Raw genomic sequence first — 27,718 nt, 5'->3', positions numbered from 1 at the left:
GCGCCCTGTGGACTCTTTATGGACTACCTTCCCTGTTATTTATGTCTTTATAGCGTGAAAGAACTGCAGAACGTTGGCTCTCATGTATCGCAGAATATAATGTATTGTATTCACCATAAAATGATGACTTGTTTTATTGGGCGTTGGTCTATATTTCAGGTGGAAAGATTGTTAATAATGAAGAAATATCTCACTTTTAATTGACAGATATCTACAAAGTGCGATGATACGCTTTTCGTGGCAAAGAGTCGTCCTTGTTGGAGAACGAAGAATTTCAGGGAAGATGGAATGTGTGAATGTGTTATGAAGATTCTTCCCATGACTTGCTAAGGTTTGATTTGATGCTTGCAGTATGCTTCCATGAAGTTATCGTCTTGATAACGTAGTTTTTTAACGTTGATGCTTGTGCAGCTCTACGTAGTTTATTGAAAATAATACCTTCTTGGCGTGACATTAATAAAACATTACTGTTCAAGATCGGCGTAGATGGGCGAATTCAGCGTATTTGTGTGAGATTGGCGTAGACGAGTCAGCGAAGAGGGGCGAGTTCAGTGTAGTTGAGAGTGTTCGCTGTGGTTGAGCGAAATCAGTGAAACTAGGCGAGATCTATGAAGATGAGGGTGAACGGCGTCGTTGTACGAGATTAGCGTGCTGTAAGTTGTCTTCTGTCTTCCAACTGGATACCCGTAGATGCTACGTACCAAACGCGTTATTTGGTGAAGATCTTTGTAACAGTTGAGCGCCTCATGAGGTACCAGCCCGGTATCCTGAGAGAACATCACGTCGGAACGACGGGGGGTATGTAACTCGCACCGGGGTCATCAATGTAGGATTCCGGTGTTGGGGGGATTCTGCCCTATTTGGACTTTGACAGAAGAGACGGTGTTGGTGTATGGTGCGTGTATTGTATTTAATATAAAAGGATGACTTGCTTCATCGGTCGTTGATCTATATTTCAGGTGAAATGATTGCACATTTTTGTGTTTCATCGGTCAATGAACTATACATATGTAGACAGTACTTCATAGACCCTTATTAATTCATAATTGTAAAAAAGTCATGTTTCCCTATTATATTTCAATACTCTTGTATTACTGAATATATTATTTTACAAAATGTGTAAATGGAGTGAGGAGTAAAAAAATTTAAAAACTCTTCATTAGTCCGCGATTTTAATTTCACTTTTCTCAATCAATAAATTTGATGATTTTCCAGCTTTCTAGGTCATATACTACGGATTTCTCACTCAGCCTTAACCGCGTTTGAGCACTTTACAAAATCATCAAGTTCTGGTATTTTAAATTTCACGTTTCTCAATGAATAAATTCGATGTTTTTACAGCTTGCTAGGTTAAATACTACGGATGCCTCCCTCAGCCTAAACCGCGTTTGCGCACTTTACACAATCATCAAGTTCTCGAGGTCCTAGAGGTTCACAGCTTATAATTTGTGGGCAGTTCATGTCTGAACGCATATCTGACTTCACAAGGAAGTGACGTTTCTTTTAATTAATAATAAAAGCGTCATTCTTAAAAAAATCACCTCAAGAGCCCTGTACATTCTGTACAACATATCCCAGCACATCTTGCGACTACAGAGCACATAGAGGCGGTTAGAATTTCTAATTCCTAGTTTCCAATTATGATGTAATTTAATAACAGATGAGAAATAAATTTCCCCACGTCTTGCCGCTACAGAGCGCATGGACGATAAGAAACAAGCCCACATTTACATTTTTCAATTGACTTTTTAACAAGCAATATTTTGATACGTTATGATTTAGATTTTCGTTTTATTTAAACGTAAGTACACATGCTTATAATATTATTCTGTGATGACCATGAAACACAGAATTTATAATAATTTTAAGAATTGTTTAATAAATACTATCAATTTTCTTCGCTTATATTTTACGGCACCAATGTCCCCGTAATAATGTTTCTTCCGAAACACCCTCGGCATGTGAGCCGAATGAAAGGCTAATTGTTTGGTCCTTGGATTATTCGTCAATTACTCGCGTAGAGACTGCTGCCGAAGATCTCTCAAAGTGAAGAACGAAACAAGACATCTCTCGATATAAGTAATCCGAACTATGAAAAAGAGAAAAGAAAATTAGTATCATGTCGCAAATTGGTAAATAGATTGAATTTATTTTGCACCATTAAGGCTGTAGCCTGGTAAAACGAACGCAAAATTAGGAAATACTACGATTTTTTAATTTCGAAACGAAATTTTTTTTTCAATCGCACAATAATAAAAAAATAAAAACAAATAACTTAGATAAAAACAATAATTTTTAATGGTATTTTTATTAAAACATATAGTTAAATGTTTTATGTAACTAAAATAAAATAACTTTTAGACCGGCAAATTACGCAATTTCAAATTTAGACTAAATCTGTAATGGTTATCTGAGATCTCAATAAAGACTAAGTATTGAACTAAAATTTGTTTTAATAATTTGAATATAATAAATTGAACATGAAAGTGGCGGCGGCCAAATTTTTTGTTTTTGAAAAGAAATACAAATATTTTAAATCAAATACATTTTTGTGACATTTTCTTTTATTTCTACTTAAAATTATGCCTATAAGAATTTTAGATGAATAAGTCACTCAGATATCAAAATATTATAAAATCCTTAAAGTCTACACAAGTCATGATCAAAATAGCTTTGTCTTCAAAGGTGTCAAAAATTACAATAATCTCTCCAATGAACTATAAAAACTTTTAAAACTAATATCAATAAATAAATTCAACAATATTTTGAGTTTGTCCAAAACTTTTGTAGACAAGGACAGGATTTAACTTTCTGGTGAGCTGTTATGACAGGTCATAAGCTCTGTAGATGCCTAGACTTCTATATTAGCTTCTCTAAAATATTCTTCATTTCTTTTGTAGTATGTTAAAATAAATTTAAAATAAATTTAAAGTAAATTTAAAGAAATTTTTTGAACAAGTGTAAAAACTGCATTCAATTTTAATTATCATGAATGTATTACTATTTACTGTTTTTTCTTTTATATCGTACTAGTTTTTGTTTTCGTGTACTCGTGTATTCAAAATTATATAAAGTCTAATAAATAAATAACTATAACAGTGTAATTGACTCTCCAAGCACAAGAATTAGTATCTTTTTTTGGAGAGTTACAGTTATAAGCGTTACTAAATGTATAAAAGTAAATGTGTATAGATTTTTTTTAAAACATGTACAATTTATGAAATATATTGATGAGTAAAAAATATTAACAAAAATAATTACTTTCACATTTCTTGTCGAAAGCAAACAGGTGGCGCGTGGCGTCGCGGCGCAGTGATAAGTTGAAGACTGCTTTGCCGCAACCCCGTCGAGGCGCAGGCTGTGCGTCCACAGTATCCAAGTTCCCATTATGAGATCCAGTGCTAAGGCCCTAGGCGTCGGGGGGCCCCCTTTGGTTGCTGAGCAAAAAACAAAATTTTCTTATGCATATTTACATAGGTACTTTGACATTATAAACAATATAGACATTTAGAGAACACAGGCCCCTTTAAAACTTCTTGGGAAACAAAGAAAACTGCGCCTTTTAAAACTAATTTTACCAGACATACTTATGTAAGTGTGAATGTGCACAACTTAAAAAAAAACATTGACAAAAAATGCCTTTCATAAAATATATTTCAGAAATTTTGAGCTCTTTTACCTTAACTTATAATTTAAGAAATCAAACACTGATTTGAGTCTACTGAACACATGAATTTATTTTTACAAATATAAAAAAATCGTTTGAAAATGCCCTAAGAAGGCGAAACAATTGTCACGAAATTTTCGTTTTTATATTTGTAAAAATAAAGTAAAGTGTTCAGTAGACTCAAATTAGTGTTTGATTTCTTGTATTATAAGTTTTAATGTGGAGTTCTACAAATCAACCAATCAACTCTCTTACCTATTTCAGTTCGTTTTAATTTGGTGCATGTTGATAGCTGCAACGCGGACCTGACAGTCTTCCGGATACCGACGAAGCTGCACTCCGGATCTGGACAATGCTGCTTCTGTAGAGACTCGGCACCGCAGAACTTTACTTCTGGTTGGAGTGATAAGCAGAGAAGATAAGTTGGCTTTTTCCTCGTTACATTATTTTGAAAATAAAAATAATAAATTAGTATTTGTACATAAGTTATTTAGAACATCAAAAGCATTTAAAATACATTTAACATTCAACAAAACATGAAAATTTTAATCAAGGGAAAACTCATTAAAATACATCCATAAAACGTAGTACAAAAATAATTGTGATCATAACATCTGTAAGAAAAATTCAATAAAACATTACAGTAATGCATGTTTAATGTGTACATTAAAAGCTACTAATCTTTAGTATAGAGAAAAACATTATTTATTAGTAAATTGGTGTGGAGAATCGGCCTAAAAGAGAACATAGTTTAGTTGTTTATTATGAAGTAAAATCAGCATACATAATACTGTTTTTGTTGCAAAATAAAAGACAAACAGCTTCAAAACTACCCATAGAGAAAACAATAATACATATGTTCAAACATAGGCATAATTGTGAATGTTACACAGTGTGTAAAGTGGCCGCATGATTCAGCCAATGATAATGTGTACAAAAAGGTTCAAATCTACGGTAAAACATAGAATGTATGCAGTTTGAGTATCAATAGTGTATAATTAGTCATAAAATAAAATATTATCATCAAAAATTTCATTGTATACCGAAAAACATTATTTATTAGTAAACTGATGTGGAGAATCGGTCTAAAAGAGAACATAGTTTAGTTGTTAATTATGTAGTAAAATCAAAATACATAATCCTGTTTTTGTTGAAAAATAAACGAGAAACAGCTTTAAAAATACCTATACAGAAACAAGCCAATGACAGGTCATAAACCCTGTAACTGTAAATGACTTCTATATTCCTTTCTCCAAAATGATCTCCATCCCTGTTGTAATTTGGTAAAAACACATAGGATTATTTCAGTAAAAAAATATTTGTTTTCATATTAGAAATACACTGTATTGCAAGTACTAACACAGCGTTCTATGCACTACTGGATCACTAAAATGTTTAAAAACATCAGGAATCTAGAAAAAAAATCATTATTTATTTTAATAAAAACATAATTTGCAAAACAAACAACAAAAAAACAATTCGTATCCCATTGGTCAAAGCAAATCAAACTTAGTATATATTGGTTTTTAGTTCTACAATTTTCTAACTAAATCACACCACTAAAAACAGTTATCTAACTATAAATATCTAACTATAAATATCTAACTACATGGATATAATCAATGAAAGCTCCCTTCATGTACTTCCGAAACCATTTTAGACCACAAGTCTCGGTTTTTTGTTTTGCCCATCAAATAAAGAACGAATCGAATGGAAAGCTTATTTAAAACTAACATGTTTGTACAAAAACAACATAAAATATGTTTATCGCGATTTTAAATATGATGAAACATGAATTCGCTGCTTTCAATGACTATCCCAACGTACACCATACTGTTGCGAAATTAGAAAAATCTCTTAACCATATTTAAGATTGGTGATAACTAAAATACAAACCCACAAATAATATAAATGTGAAATGCAAATTATACACAAATATTATTAATTATTCACTAAGAAATACAAGCCCAAAATATCAGCATAACCACAACTACCACCTAAGACGGATAATACAGAAACCCCTGATCAGTAGCGTTAGTTTCAAGCATAATGATCAAATATAATACGTGCATTATAATTTTCCCGACTCTACCAGAATTTTCGAGCTAGTCGAGGCGAGTTCATAGTTCAAAGGCCTACGGGTCGTTTTTAGTTATGTCACTATTAGCTGTGTTATTATATTTTTTTTAATATTTGTGTGAATAAATAAAATTGGTATAAATTTTCAAAAAGCTAAAATCTTTCGAGGTCAAACTTTTTTAACATAACAATTACTAAAAAAAGTCAATTTAAGTAAACAGCCTCTAGACTTCGATTTTACATATATTAAGAGAACAAGACAAAAAAAAATATTGGTACATTTAACATTCCATGTCCGCTCCCAAGTTAAAGCATATGGCATCCACTATCAGCCTCTAGACGTCTCTATCGGCTTTCAAGTTCTGTAAAAATATAGACATTAACGGAATCGAACCAAATGTTTTTTTAAAAATCATCATTGAATGTCAGCTTCATAGTTGGAGCATATGGCTTCCACAAACCGCCTCTAGACGTCTCTATCGGCTTCCGACGTTTAACTCGTTCAAAAAGTTATGCTAGGAATCGAACCAAACTATATTGAATATACATCAATTCATGTTCGTTTCATATTTGAAGTATATGGCTTCCATAATCAGTCTCCAGAAGTCTTTATCGGCGTTCGACCTTAAAATTCTGCAAAAAAGACAATTTTTTTGGGTATCGAACCCAGAAGTTTTCAACAATAATCACTTCATTTCGGCTACATAGTTGAAGCATATGGCGTCACAAAACAGCCTTGAGACGTCTCTATTTGGCTTTCAAGATCTGTTAGAAACAAAAAATTTACGGAAACGAACCAAATGATTAAAAAAAATCATCATTTAATGTCTGCTTCATAGTTAGAGCATATGGCTTCCACAAACCGCCTCTAGACGTCTATATTGGCTTCTGGTTTTTAGCACGTATAAAAGTTCTGTTGGGAATCGAAAAAAACCATTTTCAACAAACATCACTCCATTCCTGCTCCATAGTTGGAGCATATGGAGTCCACAAACAGCCTTAAGACGTCTCTATCGGCGATCGACACCTTAAATTCTGTAATAAAAGGAAATTTTGTCGGGTATCGAACCCAGAGTTTTCAATAATCATCACTCCGTTTCTGCTTCATAGTTGGAGCATATGGCTTCCACAAACAGTCTTTAGACGTCTCTATCGGCAATCGACCTTAAAATTCTGTAAAAAAAAAAAGGAATTTCGTTGGGTATCGAACCCAGAGTTTTCAATAATCATCACTCCGTTTCTGCTTCATAGTTGGAGCATATGGCTTCCACAAACAGCCTTTAAACGTCTCTATCGGCAATCGACCCCTTACATTCTGTAAATAGGAAATTTTGTCGGGTATCGAACCCAGAGTTTTCAATAATCATCACTCCGTTTCTGCTTCATAGTTGGAGCATATGGCTTCCACAAACAGCCTTTAGACGTCTCTATCAGCAATCGATCTTAAAATTCTGTAAAAAAAAGGAATTTCGTTGGGTATCGAACCCAGAGTTTTCAATAATCATCACTCCGTTTCTGCTTCATAGGTGGAGCATATGGCTTCCACAAACAGCCTTTAGACGTCTCTATCGGCAATCGACCTTAAAATTCTGTAAAAAAAAAGGAATTTTGTTGGGAATCGAACCCAGAGTTTTCAATAATCATCACTCCGTTTCCGCTTCATAGTTGGAGCATATGGCTTCCACAAACAGCCTTTAGACGTCTCTATCGGCAATCGACCTTAAAAATCTGTAAATAAAGGAAATTTTGTCGGGTATCGAACCCAGAGTTTTCAATAATCATCACTCCGTTTCTGCTTCATAGTTGGAGCATATGGCTTCCACAAACAGACTTTAGACGTCTCTATCGGCAATCGACCTTAAAATTCTCTCAAAAAAAGGAAATTTGGTCGGGTATCGAACCCAGAGTTTTCAATAATCATCACTCCGTTTCCGCTTCATAGTTGGAGCATATGGCTTCCACAAACAGCCTTTAGACGTCTCTATCGGCAATCGACCTTAAAAATCTGTAAATAAAGGAAATTTTGTCGGGTATCGAACCCAGAGTTTTCAATAATCATCACTCCGTTTCTGCTTCATAGTTGGAGCATATGGCTTCCACAAACAGCCTTTAGACGTCTCTATCAGCAATCGATCTTAAAATTCTGTAAAAAAAAAGGAATTTCGTTGGGTATCGAACCCAGAGTTTTCAATAATCATCACTCCGTTTCTGCTTCATAGTTGGAGCATATGGCTTCCACAAACAGCCTTTATACGTCTCTATCGGCAATCGACCTTAAAATTCTGTAAAAAAAAAAGGAATTTTGTTGGGAATCGAACCCAGAGTTTTCAATAATCATCACTCCGTTTCCGCTTCATAGTTGGAGCATATGGCTTCCACAAACAGCCTTTAGACGTCTCTATCGGCAATCGACCTTAAAAATCTGTAAATAAAGGAAATTTTGTCGGGTATCGAACCCAGAGTTTTCAATAATCATCACTCCGTTTCTGCTTCATAGTTGGAGCATATGGCTTCCACAAACAGCCTTTAGACGTCTCTATCGGCAATCGACCTTAAAATTCTGTAAAAAAAAAAGGAATTTTGTTGGGAATCGAACCCAGAGTTTTCAATAATCGTCACTTCATTTCTGCTTCATAGTTGGAGCATATGGCTTCCACAAACAGCCTTTAGACGTCTCTATCGGCAATCGACCTTAAAAATCTGTAAAAAAATGAAATTTTGTCGGGTATCGAACCCAGAGTTCTCAATAATCATCACTCCGTTTCTGCTGTATAGTTGGAGCATATGGCATCCACAAACAGCCTTTAAACGTCTCTATCGGCAATCGACCTTAAAAATCTGTAAAAAAAAAGGAAATTTTGTCAGGTATCGAACCCAGAGTTTTAAATAATCATCACTCCGTTTCTGCTTCATAGTTGGAGCATATGGCTTCCACAAACAGCCTTTAGACGTCTCTATCGGCAATCGACCTTAAAAATCTGTAAAAAAAAGGAAATTTTGTCGGGTATCGAACCCAGAGTTTTCAATAATCATCACTCCGTTTCTGCTTCATAGTTGGAGCATATGGCTTCCACAAACAGCCTTTAGACGTCTCTATCGGCAATCGACCTTACAAATCTGTAAAAAAAAAGAAAAATTCCGTCGGGTATCGAACCCAGAGTTTTCAATAATCGTCACTTCATTTCTGCTTCATAGTTGGAGCATATGGCTTCCACAAACAGCCTTTAGACGTCTCTATCGGCAATCGATCTAAAAATTCTGTAAAAACAAACAGAAATTTTGTTGGGTATCGAACCCAGAGTTTTCAATAATCATCACTCCGTTTCTGCTTCATAGTTGGAGCATATGGCTTCCACAAACAGCCTTTAGACGTCTCTATCGGCAATCGACCTTACAAATCTGTAAAAAAAAAGAAAAATTCCGTCGGGTATCGAACCCAGAGATTTCAATAATCGTCACTTCATTTCTGCTTCATAGTTGGAGCATATGGCTTCCACAAACAGCCTTTAGACGTCTCTATCGGCAATCGACCTTAAAAATCTGTAAATAAAGGAAATTTTGTCGGGTATCGAACCCAGAGTTTTCAATAATCATCACTCCGTTTCTGCTTCATAGTTGGAGCATATGGCTTCCACAAACAGCCTTTAGACGTCTCTATCGGCAATCGACCTTAAAATTCTGTAAAAAAAAAAGGAATTTTGTTGGGAATCGAACCCAGAGTTTTCAATAATCGTCACTTCATTTCTGCTTCATAGTTGGAGCATATGGCTTCCACAAACAGCCTTTAGACGTCTCTATCGGCAATCGACCTTAAAAATCTGTAAAAAAATGAAATTTTGTCGGGTATCGAACCCAGAGTTCTCAATAATCATCACTCCGTTTCTGCTGTATAGTTGGAGCATATGGCATCCACAAACAGCCTTTAAACGTCTCTATCGGCAATCGACCTTAAAAATCTGTAAAAAAAAAGGAAATTTTGTCAGGTATCGAACCCAGAGTTTTAAATAATCATCACTCCGTTTCTGCTTCATAGTTGGAGCATATGGCTTCCACAAACAGCCTTTAGACGTCTCTATCGGCAATCGACCTTAAAAATCTGTAAAAAAAAGGAAATTTTGTCGGGTATCGAACCCAGAGTTTTCAATAATCATCACTCCGTTTCTGCTTCATAGTTGGAGCATATGGCTTCCACAAACAGCCTTTAGACGTCTCTATCGGCAATCGACCTTACAAATCTGTAAAAAAAAAGAAAAATTCCGTCGGGTATCGAACCCAGAGTTTTCAATAATCGTCACTTCATTTCTGCTTCATAGTTGGAGCATATGGCTTCCACAAACAGCCTTTAGACGTCTCTATCGGCAATCGATCTAAAAATTCTGTAAAAACAAACAGAAATTTTGTTGGGTATCGAACCCAGAGTTTTCAATAATCATCACTCCGTTTCTGCTTCATAGTTGGAGCATATGGCTTCCACAAACAGCCTTTAGACGTCTCTATCGGCAATCGACCTTACAAATCTGTAAAAAAAAAGAAAAATTCCGTCGGGTATCGAACCCAGAGATTTCAATAATCGTCACTTCATTTCTGCTTCATAGTTGGAGCATATGGCTTCCACAAACAGCCTTTAGACGTCTCTATCGGCAATCGATCTAAAAATTCTGTAAAAACAAACAGAAATTTTGTCGGGTATCGAACCCAGAGTTCTCAATAATCATCACTCCGTTTCTGCTGTATAGTTGGAGCATATGACATCCACAAACAGCCTATAAACGTCTCTATCGGCAATCGACCTTAAAAATCTGTAAAAAAAAAGGAAATTTTGTCGGGTATCGAACCCAGAGTTTTAAATAATCATCACTCCGTTTCTGCTTCATAGTTGGAGCATATGGCTTCCAAAAACAGCCTTTAGACGTCTCTATCGGCAATCGACCTTAAAAATCTGTAAATAAAGGAAATTTTGTCGGGTATCGAACCCAGAGTTTTCAATAATCATCACTCCGTTTCTGCTTCATAGTTGGAGCATATGGCTTCCACAAACAGCCTTTAGACGTCTCTATCGGCAATCGACCTTAAAAATCTGTAAAAAAAGGAAATTTTGTCGGGTATCGAACCCAGAGTTTTCAATAATCATCACTCCGTTTCTGCTTCATAGTTGGAGCATATGGCTTCCACAAACAGCCTTTAGACGTCTCTATCGGCAATCGACCTTAAAAATCTGTAAAAAAAAGGAAATTTTGTCGGGTATCGAACCCAGAGTTTTCAATAATCATCACTCCGTTTCTGCTTCATAGTTGGAGCATATGGCTTCCACAAACAGCCTTTAGACGTCTCTATCGGCAATCGACCTTACAAATCTGTAAAAAAAAAGAAAAATTCCGTCGGGTATCGAACCCAGAGTTTTCAATAATCGTCACTTCATTTCTGTTTCATAGTTGGAGCATATGGCTTCCACAAACAGCCTTTAGACGTCTCTATCGGCAATCGACCTTAAAAATCTGTAAAAAAAGTAAATTTTGTCGGGTATCGAACCCAGAGTTTTCAATAATCATCACTCCGTTTCTGCTTCATAGTTGGAGCATATGGCTTTCACAAACAGCCTTTAAACGTCTCTATCGGAAATCGACCCCTTAAATTCTGTAAATAGGAAATTTTGTCGGGTATCGAACCCAGAGTTTTCAATAATCATCACTCCGTTTCTGCTTCATAATTGGAGCATATGGAATCGAACCAAATGATTATCAAAAATCATCATTAAATGTCAGCTTCATAGTTGGAGCATATGGCTTCCACGAACAACCTCTTGACCTCTATCGGCTTTCAACTCCTGGGAAAAAAAGTTTTGTTGGGAATCGAACCAAACTGCATTTGGAAAACATTTTGTTAGGAAGAGCAATGTTTTCACTCAACCATGGCCCTGGTTACAATGGAAGTAAACAGATTTATCTTCGATTCTCTATAAAGAAAAACGATATTTGTGTACGAAAATGAGTAAATTTGCATGAACATTTAAAGTATCTTCGACGGTAACCAATAATTAAATATGTTTAGGAGAAAAGATGGCATTCATGTTCTGCTTTTCATACAGAAAACTTTATTTTACTTTGTAGATAAAATTGATGATAAATATTAACGACCCATTGTAATCGAGGCCCAGATCTCTTCGAATATCGACATCTTTCGTGTTACCTAAAGAAAGTTCAGCTTTCAGTTAGAGTAAGCTTCCCTTTACTATAACTACTGGGTATTTTATTTTCCCATTTTATCACATTTAAATTGTAAAAACAATTTCTTGTTTTCGTGTTATTTATGCCTTAAATATATCTTCTGTAAATGTTCATAAACGTATTAAATAAACAAATTGAAATTAAAATGAATTTTAAAAATTATATTTAAAAATGGTCAATTTACATACCTTAAAATTAAGATGAATTTCTTGTATACTTTTGATTTCTGAATATACCTACCTACTCAGTCAGTTTATTATGTCGTGTCCTTTTATTTATTCATCATATTTACAATTAATTTGCTGAAATAAATGTTTAAAAAAAATGACACTTTGTCTATCGGTTTTAAAAATAAAAAAGGCTTACCTTGCGATTTCCTGTACAAATTATGTATTTAAAGAAAATCCTGATCACTTGTATTATTACTCTTCAATCTCGATCGTTTAACAATAAAAATTATTACACTTTTTTGACAAATAAAAGATTGCCTTCGTATTTGACGCTTACACTTGTTCCGTTGAATAATAAAAAAGGAATGTCGTTCACTTTTGATAAATTGACCGTAACCGAATTTTGAAAAACAAATGGTTTTCGACGAAACGCACATAGAAAATGTATCGATGTTTATAAAACGCATAGTATGAAATATTTTTTCCAACTCAGTACAGGAGAACAGGAGTCCCGTGGAAGTAAAATAATGATAAAATACGAATTTGATTATTGTGATTCGAGTAATCAAATTAATTTAAAATTAACATAAACAATAAGAATGTTCATGGCCGAGGGTAGTTTCGTCATTGTATAGATACCTTATATGAAATATTTTCACTGTTTTCGTTTTTATCAAACTATTATGTATTGATGTACTATATTAAAAATATATATTTTTATATTTATTGTAAACCTGTTGTATGTCTGATTATTTTGTTTGTTGCCATTTTTTGTGACGCAACTCATGTTAACACCACAAATTACAATTTTAAGAAATGTATTCTTCATTTTAAATAAATATTGGTTCTACCAAGTTTTTCCATTAATTGTTTTAGGAGTTTTTAAAATCGTGGCTTTTAAATACACGGGTATTAAATAATTGCCCAGCGTTGTGAAATAGTTGATAATTATTTTTTTTACTTAAATCAATCAAACAAAATATTACTTTATGAATTATTTAACGATTTTTCAATATTTTCCATTAGCTATTTTGTGAATCAAGGCATTGACTACATTTTCACTACCCTCCGTCATTATACTTCATAAGTTGTTTGATAATAAATAACCTGTAGAAATAACGACACATGTTAATATTATATATGAGATTTACGCGTTGTTTTTAAATATAAATAAACGTTGTCTATTTTTTATGTACCTATATTCAATAATTTTAAAAAAAGGTGATTACAGTTTAAACATTCACAATATAAAACCTGTTAATAAAAAGAAGAAAAGCAAGTAAAAATATATCAATAACCCATTTCAAATCTAATAATAATTTTAAGGTTCATCATACTGCTGCCATCTTCTTGAATATTTCAATTCCGCCTTCCCTGATGATGCTTGCACAATATTTAGTAATATTTAATCAATCGCGCCCGGAATAAATTATATACTGATTTTTATAACACAAATTAATTCAAAAATGCAAAAGGTAATTATTTTTAGTTTCACTCACTCACTCACTTAGAAACATTTCCGAAATTCAACAAAAATTATTACTGTGCAACAATAATAAAAAAATACAGATTTTCTTTTGCGAATTATGTGGTGCAATGGCTAAGACGTTTGCCCAGCGTACTGGATTTTCAGATTCGATCTCCGACCAGATCACAATTACATTTAATAAAGCTCGGGTGGTTGTATTTACCAACCGCTCCCGAATATAAATATACTTTTTTTTTTAAACTCGAAGAGGCAATTTAATTTTTTACTTATTAAACCGATTTTAAGTTTGTTTTATTATTAATTTCACTGATTGAACACACTTCGTAACACTTCGATATTGCAAATTATGGCGCAATAAAAAAGAACGCCGTTAAAATTAATTAAATTTGGCGGAAACGTGTGTAACGACTAAGACGATGTCTCATTTACGTTTGTTTATTCAGGGTTCGATTCCCGATTACATAAAAAACTTTAAAATTAACACTCACACTAACAAAAAAGCAAAACGTAAAACAATAGAATTGTTACACTGGACCCCAAAATATTAATTATTATATTTAAACAATTTATTTTTAAAAAGGACAATAAATTGCCACCCCTGGGCACCACGTTTTTACAATCTTCGGACACCAGATATTTTTTTCTTTATTAAATTTTTAAAAAAATATCAAAAACACGCACTTTTTATTAAAAGCTTAGCAAAATATGTTATTTTTAATACGTATGCTTCGCGATTGAATTTCGAAAACGGACTGGCGGTGGTGGCATTTTCAGGCCTTGTATACCCCAGAAAACGTGAGCCGATTTCACCACATTATTTTGTGAAAATGCAACAATAAGTTGTTTTGATGCTTTCTAAAATAAAATTTAATATAATAATCGTTCTTTTGATATTATTGTTAAACGTTTCTTCAGTTAGTACATGAGTTATTTTCGTTTATGCTTTTCATACCATATAAGGAGATGTCTAGAAGAAGCAAAACAAATCGAAACATGACTCATTTTCTTGCGCCCGTATTCAAAAAACTAACGCATGGAATATCGATTGAAATTGACATTATGAAGACATGAATATCAGCATTACGCTTCAAATAATATTATTTTACAAATGAAATTACAGTACTGCGTAAAATTAGCTAAGTAATAAACCACTTCGTCTTACCCTTATTCACGTCTGATGGTGCATAGGACACTTTATTGTATCACCAATTCTAGAGTATTTCCATCGTTTATTAATACGGGTAAGATTATCAATCTTTCGCTTCATGTATAATTCTAAGGCTGTCAAATTGATTATATTTATTTGTTTTTGTTACACCTTTAAAATAAATACTTACATATATTCAACTCAGTTAGTAATTGAATCCGAGACATGCATGAGGTTCCAAGTTTGATTCCCGGCAAAAACCAAGTTCCAAATTATTTTTAATAATTAAAAAATACAGCATTTTTTATTGCTACCGTTCATAATTTTTTTTTAATAAAAAAAAATTTTGACTTATTATTTAACAATATTTTCAGCTTGTCCAAATGTTTGTAGACAAATACTGAATTTAACATCCTGAGAGATTATTAAAATTAACATATTTCAACGGAGATAGAGAACACCTAGGCATTTACAGGGCTGATGACCTGTCATTGGCTGGTTTAAGAGGTCATTTAGCATGCTGTATGAATTTACCATTTTGCTAATGTTTTAACATCCACATTTCTTCAATTCTTCCATGGTTTCGGTCGTTGCCTGGGTGAAATAATTCATTCAGATGAATCTCACTTGCATCAATAAATGTTTTGGCTCTTTGACTTCACAAACACGGTCGTTCAAACATAAGCAAAATTGTGAATGTTGCACAGTGTGTAAAGTGGCCACTCAAACTAGCCAATGACAGATCATATGCCCTTTAGTATTTTCTTCCTATCTCTATTGTAATATGTTATTCTTATTATTTACCAAAATACTGACATTTTCAGACCATTTCCTAAAAGCTGGAAGTCGCTTGTGCTGAAAATGGGAATTGAGTAGAGTGGAATTTGAGTCTCGTATCTTTGATACGTGAGTCCATAGGACTACCACGGGACCACAACCCGGTTCATGATTGCAAAATTAAAGCTTTATTGAAAATATTTTTTGAAAGGTCGTGTTACTTTCTGTTTGCGTTTACTTACGTATTAAGGTATTTTACAAAAATATATTTTTTTTTAGACGTACCTACAACAGAGCTACAACAATCATAGTAGTTACACAGAACATCTAGGCCCGTATCAAAATGCGAATTTAACAAATTAATCTACATCATCATTTCCCTACCTGCACCCGGTGGTGCATAGGGCACCGCATTGGTGCTCGAATTGCAGCGAAGATAAGGTGCATAAACTATTCATTTCTCTTTTTAGGTTATTAATCAATGTATAAATATCAAAACTCGTCTATAAAAATTTAAACATACCTACTTAGAATATTGCAGTCATTCTCATTATCATCATCATTTCTCAATCTGCACCCAATAGTAAATAGGGCACAGCATTAGTACAGCCATAAAATTAAGAATAGTCCAGAAGGAGCGTAGAATCATATTTGAATACATCGGACTGTGTCCAAAAAACCCCTCACTTTGCCCCACTTTCGCCGCGCGCATGCGTAAAGTCGCCGCGTTATGTTGCCAGATCGCGAAAAATATAATCATAACATAAATGTAAGAAATATAAAAAAAATATTGTTCACGCGCAAACATTGATTGACACAACAGAGTAGATAAGTAAATGGTCATTTAATAAGAATAATTTAATTCGTGAACTTTAAACATAAAAAATAAAACAAACTTTATTTTACATAAAACAGATACTTTTATGTCATGTTAAATAATATTTGATGTTTTAAAGATAATGTCGGCCAAATGTCCACCACAGCGTTGTTTAATCCGAGAGGTCCAATTTTCATTAGTTCTTTCATTAGATGAGCAAAGAATTGTAAAAAAATTGACCAACCTGGCAACACTCACAAAACGTCTATATTATTTTCTTTGACAATCTGACAGATGGAAAAATAATTCAATTTTTAAGTAATGCATTTGCTACTTACACGTGCATTTGATACTTACACGTGAAATGTGATCCCATCTTGTTTTTTTTAGGTCCTAGCAGTGTTTCTACACTTTAAAACCACACAACACGACATAGTTGAATTCAAATCGGTAGTTGAAGAGAAGTTGAGAAACTAATGGGTCAAAATGTCAAACTACTCCTTTAGTAGTAGTTTAGTCGCCTTCTCTTTGATGTGCATATAAGGCTTCTGGACTATTCTTAATTCTATAAGTACAGCATTCGCAGCGTATTTCGATTAATTTCATTACATGAAAGGCAAGGTGATCAGCCTTACGATTCAGGTGCCAGTCCAGGGATAGTAAAATATTATATTGTAAAAACATCTTTTTAATAAATATTTCATGTTAACCATGTTGGGAAATCTCTTATCATCATTCCCCTGTCCGCATTCAGTGGTGCATAGGGCGCTCCATTTGAGAACTAAATGCGGCGTATTTCGGTCGTCTTTTAGATGAAGGTAGACTGATCAGTCCTACACTACAGGCCAGGTTCATTGAAATATTGCAGTTTAAACCATCTTAAAAATAAATGTTTAGGTCTAACCTGTCAGGAATCAAACTCAGGACCTCAAGAATTTCGGGCGAACGCGCCAACGAGGCGGACACCACGAGGCGGACTCATCTCCACTCGATTTCCTTATTTAGGGTTTTGACCTCAGAGCAGCTATCGAGTTGAAACACTCGTACAAGGTTCTGATTATATTTCACACACAGAACTGTATTCTTCATACACCTGGACAGAGAGTTATACCTCTTGTAGTCAAATTATATTAATTTAATTTTTCGGTAATCATAATTTATTTGTGTTTGTTTTGCAAAAGTTTTTAATATTTTCTTCTACCTACAACTTTCCATAAAATAATTCCATGGCATGTCTAAACATGTCAATTTATCAATAAAAAGATAACTATATGAATAATAAATAAATATTAAATTGTAAATATGTTTCAACCGATTCTCTTTGAAAAGGGAATGAATGGACGAATCGTCATATTTTTCAAACAAATATTTTCAATGTTTTGATTAAACCAAATGTTTACATTTTTCTGCCATTTTCTATTAGTCATAAAAAGCCCTTTTAGATATTTATAAAAATTCGTTATCAAAAGACACATTAGGCAATTACATAAAAGATATTGCCGACGCAACAACAATAATAATATTATGATGCATTTATGCAAGAGATGTTTTTGAAGTAAAGCTATGGGTTCCTAGGAAAGCGGTGCCATTATCTAGCGGTCGTAATATGCGTAACGTGCGGTGGGTATAATAAGATGGCTGTCTTAACGGTGTCTAGAAAAGTAAACTAACAGAAAGCGGTGTCGTCACCTGGCGACCGTGACAGATAAGTATCTGTCAAAAAATTGCTCTGAAATAAGCGCCCGTGATCAGTATCATATTTTCCAATGTCATAATGTAGAAATAAATTACGTTTAATTAATATCATTGTAAGAAATGTTTTTGAAATAGAAAAATTATTTTACAATAGATGGGGAACTTTTTTTCTTGTAGCAAATAAATTTTTGTATTATTCAAATATTTTTTTTGTTTTACATTGTAGTTTGTATCTGATATCACAAGCGTTGCGCGGTTTTTTAACCAAATTTAGAATTCACGATGAAAAGTAAAAAGTGTAAAGTTTTTTTAGTGTATTTTTTAATTATTTTTAACTAACAAACAGACAAATTGTGTCTTAAAGTGTGTTTTTTAAACCAAAAACTTCTGTCATGGAGTGGAGGGGGAACACTGTGAAATTACGCGTTGATCCATTGCTTCAGTTGTATAGCAATCGTAAGCGGAAGCGTGTATCATATATTGGCGTGCTGTGACAAATCTCCGAGTTTTTTCAAACAAATTATTTTTCATTAAAATGTAAAGCAATGCGTGTATTTTTATAAATATAATACGCATATTTATAAATAAAATTGGAAATTAAATTTAGACAAATTTTGCCACCGTCTTTTTACAAATAAAATATATCGCGTTGATTTATAATACACTTTCGCCCCCTAACCTGGACATCTAATCTTGCAGAAATGTTCTTTAATATGACTAGTAAAAATATAATATGAAAAATTATATACAAGTTCATCCAGCTTTTTGTGATAATTTTTTTACGTGAACAAGTCGTTATGCTTTTCTTATCTTAGTTTATGAATTTTTATTCAGTTTGTTAATTTCTATATTACAGCTTTATATCTCTCTAATTTGATATTATCTAATCTAAATTAGAGAACTCTAAGATTTACTGAAGAAAAAAAAGAAATCGTTATCATTGAAAGCGCCAAAGTTGCTTATACTTCCAAATTTTGGAAAAACAATTGAGTTGTGGAGAAGAAGCAAGAAAATAAAAAAATAATAAATAATCAAATAAATGTAACGATGGAATGGAGACTAGTGTTGATTCTGATTCATTAGATAGTAAATAAAAATATATATTTTAAATATTTAAAATTAAAATTAAAAAACAAATTCAAGATAAATAAAAACATCTAAAAATATTTCATCAAACTAACAATTGTTGCCTATTTTTACGGTAGAACCTTAAAAATCATTAAAATAATATTTTAAACTAATAAAAAGTAATAAACCATAGAAAAATAATGTTTATCGTATTTTGTGAATTTGGGCCCACCATGCGTCGTCCCGATATTTCTCCATAAAATTTGCTTTAAGTGGGTTTTTTTTTATTTGCTCTTAACATTATATAAAACAAAATTTAGTCGATTTTGCCAGTTCATATCACGTTTGCGCAGACAATTTTGATAGGCGAAAATGTTTACCGCTACACGAGAAAATCATTCGAAGACTGTTAGCACCGCTATAACGGCCGTCATGCAAATGGCGGCACAGTCAAGGCTGTGGTCTGGTAAAACGAATGCAAAATTAGGAAATCGTACGATTTCGCGATTTTAAAACTAACGTTTTTTTTAATCATGCTATAAAAAAAAATTTAAAAAACATGAGTTAGATAAAAACAACATTTTTCAAAGGTATTTCGGTAAAAAATATACTTAAAAGTTTTATGTAACTAAAATATAATTACTTTTAGACCGGCGGATTACGCCATTTCAAATTTACACTTAACTTAGGTATTTGTGATCTCAATAAAGAATAAGTATCGAACTAAAATATATTGTGATCATTTAAAGATAATAAATTGAAAATGAAAGTGGCAGAAGCCAAATTTAATTTTTTTGATTTTGAAAAGAAATGCGAGCATTTAAAATTACATACATTTTTGGGACATTTTTCTTTATTTCTACTTATTCTATAAAAAAAGGTTTCAACTAAAGTATTTCAATATTTATTTTTTTTAAGTATTACCGAATGCATAATTTTAAGTAGGATGTCACAAAAATGTATGTGATTTAAAATGCTTGTATTTCTTTTCAAAATAAAAAAATTAAATTTGGCTTGGGCCACTTTCATGTTCAATGTATTATCTTTAAATTATTTTTATTTTTTTTAGTTAAATACTTAAGTCTTTATTGAGATCCCGGATACCTAAGTTTAGTCTATATTTGAAATGGCGTAATCTGCCGGTCTAAAAGTAATTGTATTTTAGTTACATAAAACTTTAAAGTATATTTTTAACAGAAATACCTTTAAAGGTTTTTTTTTAAATATTGTTTTTATCTAGTTTACATTTTTATATTTTTTCACTATTGCGCGATTTGAAAAAAACATTCGTTTTCAAATGGCAAAACCGTATGTTTTCCTAAGTTTGCGTTCGTTTTACCAGGATACAGTCTTGTCGCTCTCTAGGAAACCAGCGTCACTCTGGTTTATACAGACACGGCCGCTAGATGACAGCACCGCTCTCTTAGGAAACCGTAGCTAAAGAGAACTCTGATATGCGCTGAATTAAATTTCTTTTTAGAGTTGGTTTAATCAACATTATTTTCGGTATTTCCAAATATTTACCAACAGGTTTTGGATGTTACCTTTAGGGAGTTATTCAAAATAGGTATATTTATATGAAAAGATAGATGGATCAAAATCCTTTTTTGTTGTGTTAATGAAGTGTTTTTGGATTTTATTTTAAAATACACAAAATGTGTGTGAGACTCATTACGTCGCATGCTGTGGAAGCGCGGGCTGACTCCGTTCGTACCAAAAGGCTACTCAGAGCTGCTGAAATGAAGGTCTTAAGATCCATTACTGGACAAACGCTTTGAGAATACGTAATAATATGATTAGAGATTCGCGTGAAATAGTGGATATTGTGCGATGGAGCAGATCCAGACGAAGAAAATGAAGGGACCATTTGGACAGGACGAGCAGCGACAGACTTGTGTACGCTGCAGCCAATGAAGTCCCATCTGGACAACGTCCGCCTGCAAGACCATCCAAAGGATGGAGGAACAGTAAGTCCTCATCGTCTCAGGAGAACAACTAGTTTTCTGGAGATCGTAGGATTTCTTAAACGACGAAAAAGAAGAGTAATAATTATCAAAATTTTAAGTGTGATATAATTGTTCTAGGAAATATTTTTTTTATTTATTTAACTTTTTGTACATAATGTTATTTGTACATTGGCGGGCTTATTGCCAAATGGCAATTTCTTCCAACCAACCAATAAAATAATAGTTTTATTTTTATAATTCAAGTTACAGAACATATTCAATAGAAAAAAAGATTTAAAAGCTAAAGATATATAAAAAATAGAAATAAACGTACTTGTTTATAAATTACCTTAAATAAAAACTATTTCTCAATGGGAAAAAGAAAAAAAGAGGGAAGGGGAAAAAGGAAAGGAGGAGAGATTAAGGAAAAGAAAGAAGATGTTTCTTCAAACGTGATTTGAACAGAGATTTTATTTTACATTATTTTCAGGCGTTAAATAATTTGCTGGAATCTCAACTACAGTAGTAAAGGTTTTTGCCGCTAAACAGCACAAAAATCAACAGGTGGGTAAATTAAAGAACGATGGGTATTCAAACATCAGCAGAAACGTGATTATAGTGCGTAAAATGATAACTTAGTTTATTATGTTTAACTTAAACCAGCTAATGACTGATCACAGGTCCTGTAAATGCTACTTTCCATATTTCTTCAAAAATATTCACCGCTTCCGCTGTAACAGATTATGTATATCATCTCATATCATCATCATCATCCCCTTTCCGCACCTAATGGTGCATAGAGCACTGCATTGGTACACCAATCTTAGCGTATTTTGATCATTTTTGTTACATAAAGGTGAGATGATCAATCTTACGCTTCAGATACCAGTCCAGGGACTATAAAATATACTCGTGTGAAAACACCCTTATAAATAAATATTTAATATCAACCATGTCGGGAATCGAACCCGAGACCTCTTCCATGGCAAGCAAATGCGCTGACCATTACACTACGATGCCAACAACTATATCTTGGAGTTTATTTTGTGTATATCTACATATAAACATCATCATAATCATTACCATTTTAGCACCTAATGGTGCATAATTCACTACATTGGTTCATTAATAGCAGCTAATCTCGATATTGTATTCATGACATATAGGTAATACGACCAGTCTTACGCTTCAGGTGCCAGTCGAGGGTCTATGGAATATTGCAGTGGAAATACATTTTAAAATATATATTCCATGCCGGGATTCGAGCCTGAAACCTCTTGCATCGTAGGAAAACGCGCTAATCATTAGACCACGAGGCGGACACATAATATAATTTATAAAAACAGGTTACGGTCCCGTGGCTAGTGTCGCGGATACGCGGATCAGAAATTTGAGGCTCGATCTTTACTCTACCCCAACTAGACCCCATTTTCTAATAGTGAGTTATTTAAGAAGCGTTGAAAATACCCCCTGTAAGCATAATATTTTGGTAAATTAATAGAACGCAAATATTTTTTTTTATATACTTACCTACATATTATGTTACACAACAATTTTTAGAATAAACACAACTTTGATTTAAACGATATATTTGTAGGTTCTATTTACTTACATATTACGATAATTGTCACAAAAATGGCAATAACACAAATAAGTACTAATTATTTATTTTCATAGTGCTATACCTATCTCTATAGGCATGCTCACACGTGACTGCTCACGTGGTGTTACGGTTAATTTAAGTTAATTAAAGAAATTATACGATAGAGCCATTTTCAAAATTGTGCAATAAAAATAATTGAGTAAATATGTATTAGATAAAAAAAAACATTTTTTTATAAATAAAAAATATACTTAAAAGTATAATATAACTAAAATATCATTCCAAGAACGTTAATATTTCTTTTAATTAAAAAAAAAAGATGTATAAAAATTGAAAAATTGTTTTCAGGCGTTGCCATCGGTTCAGCCGGTTGAATCTCACCCACAAGATAAAGGTATCAGCTCTTTTACTTCACAAAAATTAACAGATGGAAGAGTTGAGTAAATGTGGATGTTCAAGCATCGGCAGAACAGTGAATGTTACGCAGTGTGTAAAGTGAACAAGACAATCACAGGTCATACGCCCAGTAAATGACTAGACTTCCATATTTCCTTCTAAAAAATGTTTTCCCTCTCTTTGGCAACAAATTAAAAAAATCATCATGTTTGATTTCACGTGTTCATATGTATTTGACGTTTAATCATCAGTGTGGTCAGATACTAAGCAAAGTATAAACGCATGCAAAAATAAAAATCTCCTGATGTATCACTCTTTAGGGGGTAGAAAAGATTCAGAACAGCACCCCTGATATGATATGGAAGATGACTAACCAACATGCAAATACTAAAATACACTTTCACCTTTATTATCACCATCTTTGCATACTACCACCCTGACGATGAGACGGGTACGTCTCGAAACCGATAGATATAAAAAATCGGTAAATAGTTTACTACAAATATTTACTTACATTAGTTGAGACTATATTATTTCATAATAAACCTTTTTTGACAAAATAATCGATAATATCATTCATTCTCTTTAAAACTACATAATTTAAATCTGGCTTAAAAGTTCCATCGTCAATTTCTTTGTCAGTTTCTTCCATTGGTCTGGCTTTTTCCGGGTCGGTCAATATAAACGGATTCACGCAAATTGCCACTATGACTCCATATAACATGAACTCCTTGACATGGTTTCGGAAGACATTTTCGGGATAGCATTTCTATCTATCGCCTTCGTCAGGGTTGAATAGTAAATATTAAGTAAGGTGTCCAGGTGTTCCTCGATGAAGTCGACTTCCATGGAAGTGAATCTACTATGGACGAGATCAACTCGTCAGTTGCCAGTCAATCAGTTTGAGATCAGATACCTTGTCACCCTGGAAATATTTTTTTTACTATTTAATTTATTTATATTTTTGTTATTTATATTGATTTTTTTATTTTTCATTTTATTTTCTTTTATTCAGTTAGACTTAACTCTAATGGACCAGTGAAGTTTTCATATTATATAATATACATAATATTTAATAAAAAAAAAAATAAAGGTACGAAATATAAGTATATTAAATACAGACAGCAAAAAAAATCTTTTAAAACTCAAAAAAAAAGAAAAACTTTAAATAATAATTATTAAAATAGTTAAAAATTGAAGTGTACGCGTAAATATAGTAAACACACAATAGTACCCATACAAAAGTAAACATAGAAAGTACTATAATCCAACAAATTAATGTAAGTTACCGTTCACCATCTTTAAAATAGTTAAATAGAGTTGAAATATATAAACTATACTTTATGTTAAAAATATCGGCAACGTCGGAATAGTTATCACCGAGTGCATGGAGTCGATTCTGAACAGCATTATATGAGTACAGGTACTGTTCGCGAATTGTTGCAACCAAACAGTAGCTCAATCAAATATAACTATCAACGTGCTTAAAAACGCGCTAAGCATTTGAGCGATCACGATGAACATGCTTAAGTTATCGCAGTCATAAGTCAACGCGTGTGTAATCTCTAAGTCAACTCTCGTGTCGGTTTGTTTTTTGTTTTCCTCGTAAATAAATACAGTTCACTGGCGAAAAATCGGCGTTTACTATAAAAAAATAATACAATATAATATAATAATATATTGCATTTGCAATACAGTAAGGAGTATCTAATACAAAAAAGTGAAAATTAAATTACAATTACTATGTCAACGGCTTTTCTTGACATTTGGCTTGCCAACCGCCGGCTAAATGCAATAAATAGCATGATAAATAATAAATAAATAAATAGAAATAGCAGTTTTGGAATATTTTCCATATTTACACCGGTGAAATTAAAATATGTGATTGTGCAGCAGGATTATACGTCGTGAAACGTAAATATTTTGATATTTAATATTAGGTGTTCACGGATGTTTCATTGTGATCGTGAATACGACAAACAACCATGGTGAGAAATTGTTATCACGTAGCTTATAAGCACGCCGATAGTTATTTGTGATTGAGCTACAGAGGTACTTGACGAGTCCTACCTTAAAGTTAACGAGTGCTAATAGTTTTGGGCAGACCCGTGTAAAGTAACTTATCTCAAATAAAGTCAGTATATCCATAATTTAATTATAAAATTAATATCAATAACACGTAATTAAAGCCGTGTATATTTTTTTTAATAATAACGTCTCGCTATTTCTTATAGCACGGAGAGATTGAACATTTTTAAAGCAATAATATAATGTACAGCTATTTAATATAATTTTACTCTTTAAATTTTAATCAACAACATTTTGAGCATGTCCAAGTGTTTGAAGACAAAGACTGAATTTTACCCCTTAGGAAATTATTAAAAATAAAATATTACAGCAGAGATAAAGAACATTTTAGAGAAGGAAAGGAAAAATAATTTATTTAGATGAATCTTACCCACGTCAATAAATGTTTCAGGTCTTTAACTTCACAAAGATCATGAGATAGAAGAATTAAAGAAACACGCATGTTCAAACATAAGCAAAATTGTGAATATTACACAGTGTGTAATGTGGCCACTTATTAATATTGCAATATTTTAATTTTTATTTCATCTCCTTTGGCATATTTTATAGGATCGTCAAAATCCACAATTACATAATAAAAAACATGGATCGATTTTTACTGTATTTTGAGAAAATAAATTATACCAAAAAATGTTAATCCACCCTAATTTAACCATGTCGTGTGGATTCGGACAACACGGATGAAACGGCCCTTCGGGTCAATTGAATAAAAAAAATTCATGTAAAATTTCTAGGCATTGCATTTTCGATAAAATGTACGAAAAACACTTATTTTGACAAAACCCCAATTAATATAAACCTTATTATTGTGCCAAAAAAATAAATCAAAAAGCTAAAAAAATAGCTTTCGTAAAATTTAATCAAATTTATTTTTCACATACGATTAATAGAATCTCCTGCAAAATACAAACAGTTATACTAGAGCAATTCAAACTGACAATTTAATACCGAAAAACATCATTTCATAGCCAAGCTATTTTGTCTTCTAAATATTCTATTTTACTATATACTTTTCTAAACAGCTTATATTTACCAAATCTTTTTTTGCTTTTTGACAAAGCTTGAATATTATTATCTTAATCTTATATATAATATCAGTGTCGTAGAAAATAATTTCAAACTTTTTGAAGCCTAATTTAGTGGGCACAGCTAGTCTATATTTCTTGTGTCAATTCTATGGAGGTCTCTATTTCATTCATTCAAGTCATTAATATATTTGTGTAAGTACATTAGATTTTCATAAATAGATATCTTTAAACTTATCTCTAAGTTAACATGAATATATATTTTTTTAAATAAATCAACACCTACCTCTAATTTGAAGAGAATGTTGTTACTCCAAGCGTCTCCATGACATATAACATTAGAAGGAGCTGTAAGACTCGAATCTAACATGTTTATAGCTGTTTCTCAGCTTACATGTGCAAAAACCTCTATTTTCGATCTGCTCTTAGGGCAATTAATATATTTAGAATATGTTCCGAATATTTTAGGGTACTTTAACGGGTAATCTCCGTAATTATTTGTTTTCGGAATAATCGAAGAAAGCTCGGCGAAGAGTTTCGGGTCATTCTCTCGCAGGGCGAAAGAACAGGCGCGGAATCTAGCGAACGTTTTAAAAACCTTCTGCGCTGTCTTGAAATCAAAAGGTTTCATCTTATCCATCATTTGATAACCTTCAAATGACAAATCTTGTAATACAATCATTTCCTCTGGATCTTCAGTAATGGCGTCATAATACTTTGCTGAAGAAAATGAATCTTTTTGTGGAATCATATAAGTTTCTTGCAATTTGTAGAAGGCTGGTAACACTTCGCTGTATATGTGAGTTTCTATTTTATAGTATTCGCCTAAAGGAGATGCTTCTCTTGCAGCCTTTTCCGTTGGAACACTTTTCATCGTTATTTTCGACTAGTTCTACACGAATTATATCTCCATTATAATTTTCACCGGTAAACTTATCACCTTTCACAATGATTTCATGGTTTTTAAAACGTAAATGCCTCGCAATGTCGTCGAGAATCAGTTTAGTTTTTTTATTTGGGTTTCCGTCCTCAATTGTACTTTAAAAATTGTGTGATTCTTTTCATAATAAAGAACTGATACTCAATCAGAAATTCAGTTTACCGTCTAAACGACTTTTTAATCTTGAATATTTTATCATCATTACATTCAATGCGTATAGCCGACCCTATCAGCAATTTCAAAGAGGTTGGCTCGATAGTTAAATATAGTACTCGTATAATGTGCGTTATGTAATATATTTACATAAATAGTTGTACACATCTCACATTTAATAACTAGAAAAATCATAAAGTGACAGCCCAATAAATACCATTATCACTTTAAATGTGTGTATAATGTTATTTCACGTCCAGACATATTATGCATGAAATAGAACCAGAATAATGATTAACGAATTATTTCGACTAGATGCTTTTAGTCAAAGTAAATCGAATAGAGTTAGGATCCGCCTTGTAATTTTAATGTAGTCATCGGCGCGTTCGCCTTCCGTACTTGTTGTCACCGAGTTCGATTTCTGGGAAGTTCAT

The 27,718-nt window shown here is 32.7% G+C and overlaps 1 protein-coding gene across 1 annotated transcript; it reads right to left on the bottom strand.

Moving 5' to 3' along the window:
• Window positions 1-548: 548 nt before the first annotated feature.
• On the bottom strand, window positions 549-27,718 carry LOC148276441 (uncharacterized). The gene is given in 5 exon segments (XM_088234243.1): window positions 549-767; window positions 23,674-23,847; window positions 26,586-27,062; window positions 27,064-27,131; window positions 27,694-27,718. Coding segments are annotated over 5 exon segments (963 nt in total).

Source organism: Micrasema longulum, unplaced genomic scaffold (assembly GCF_059751315.1).
Source record: "Micrasema longulum isolate JH-2025_06_02 unplaced genomic scaffold, ASM5975131v1 h1tg001217l, whole genome shotgun sequence".
In the NCBI taxonomy this organism is placed as follows: Eukaryota; Metazoa; Arthropoda; class Insecta; order Trichoptera; family Brachycentridae; genus Micrasema; species Micrasema longulum.
The sequence above is the reverse complement of the archived record's forward strand: the minus strand, read 5'-3'. Positions and strand labels throughout refer to the sequence as shown.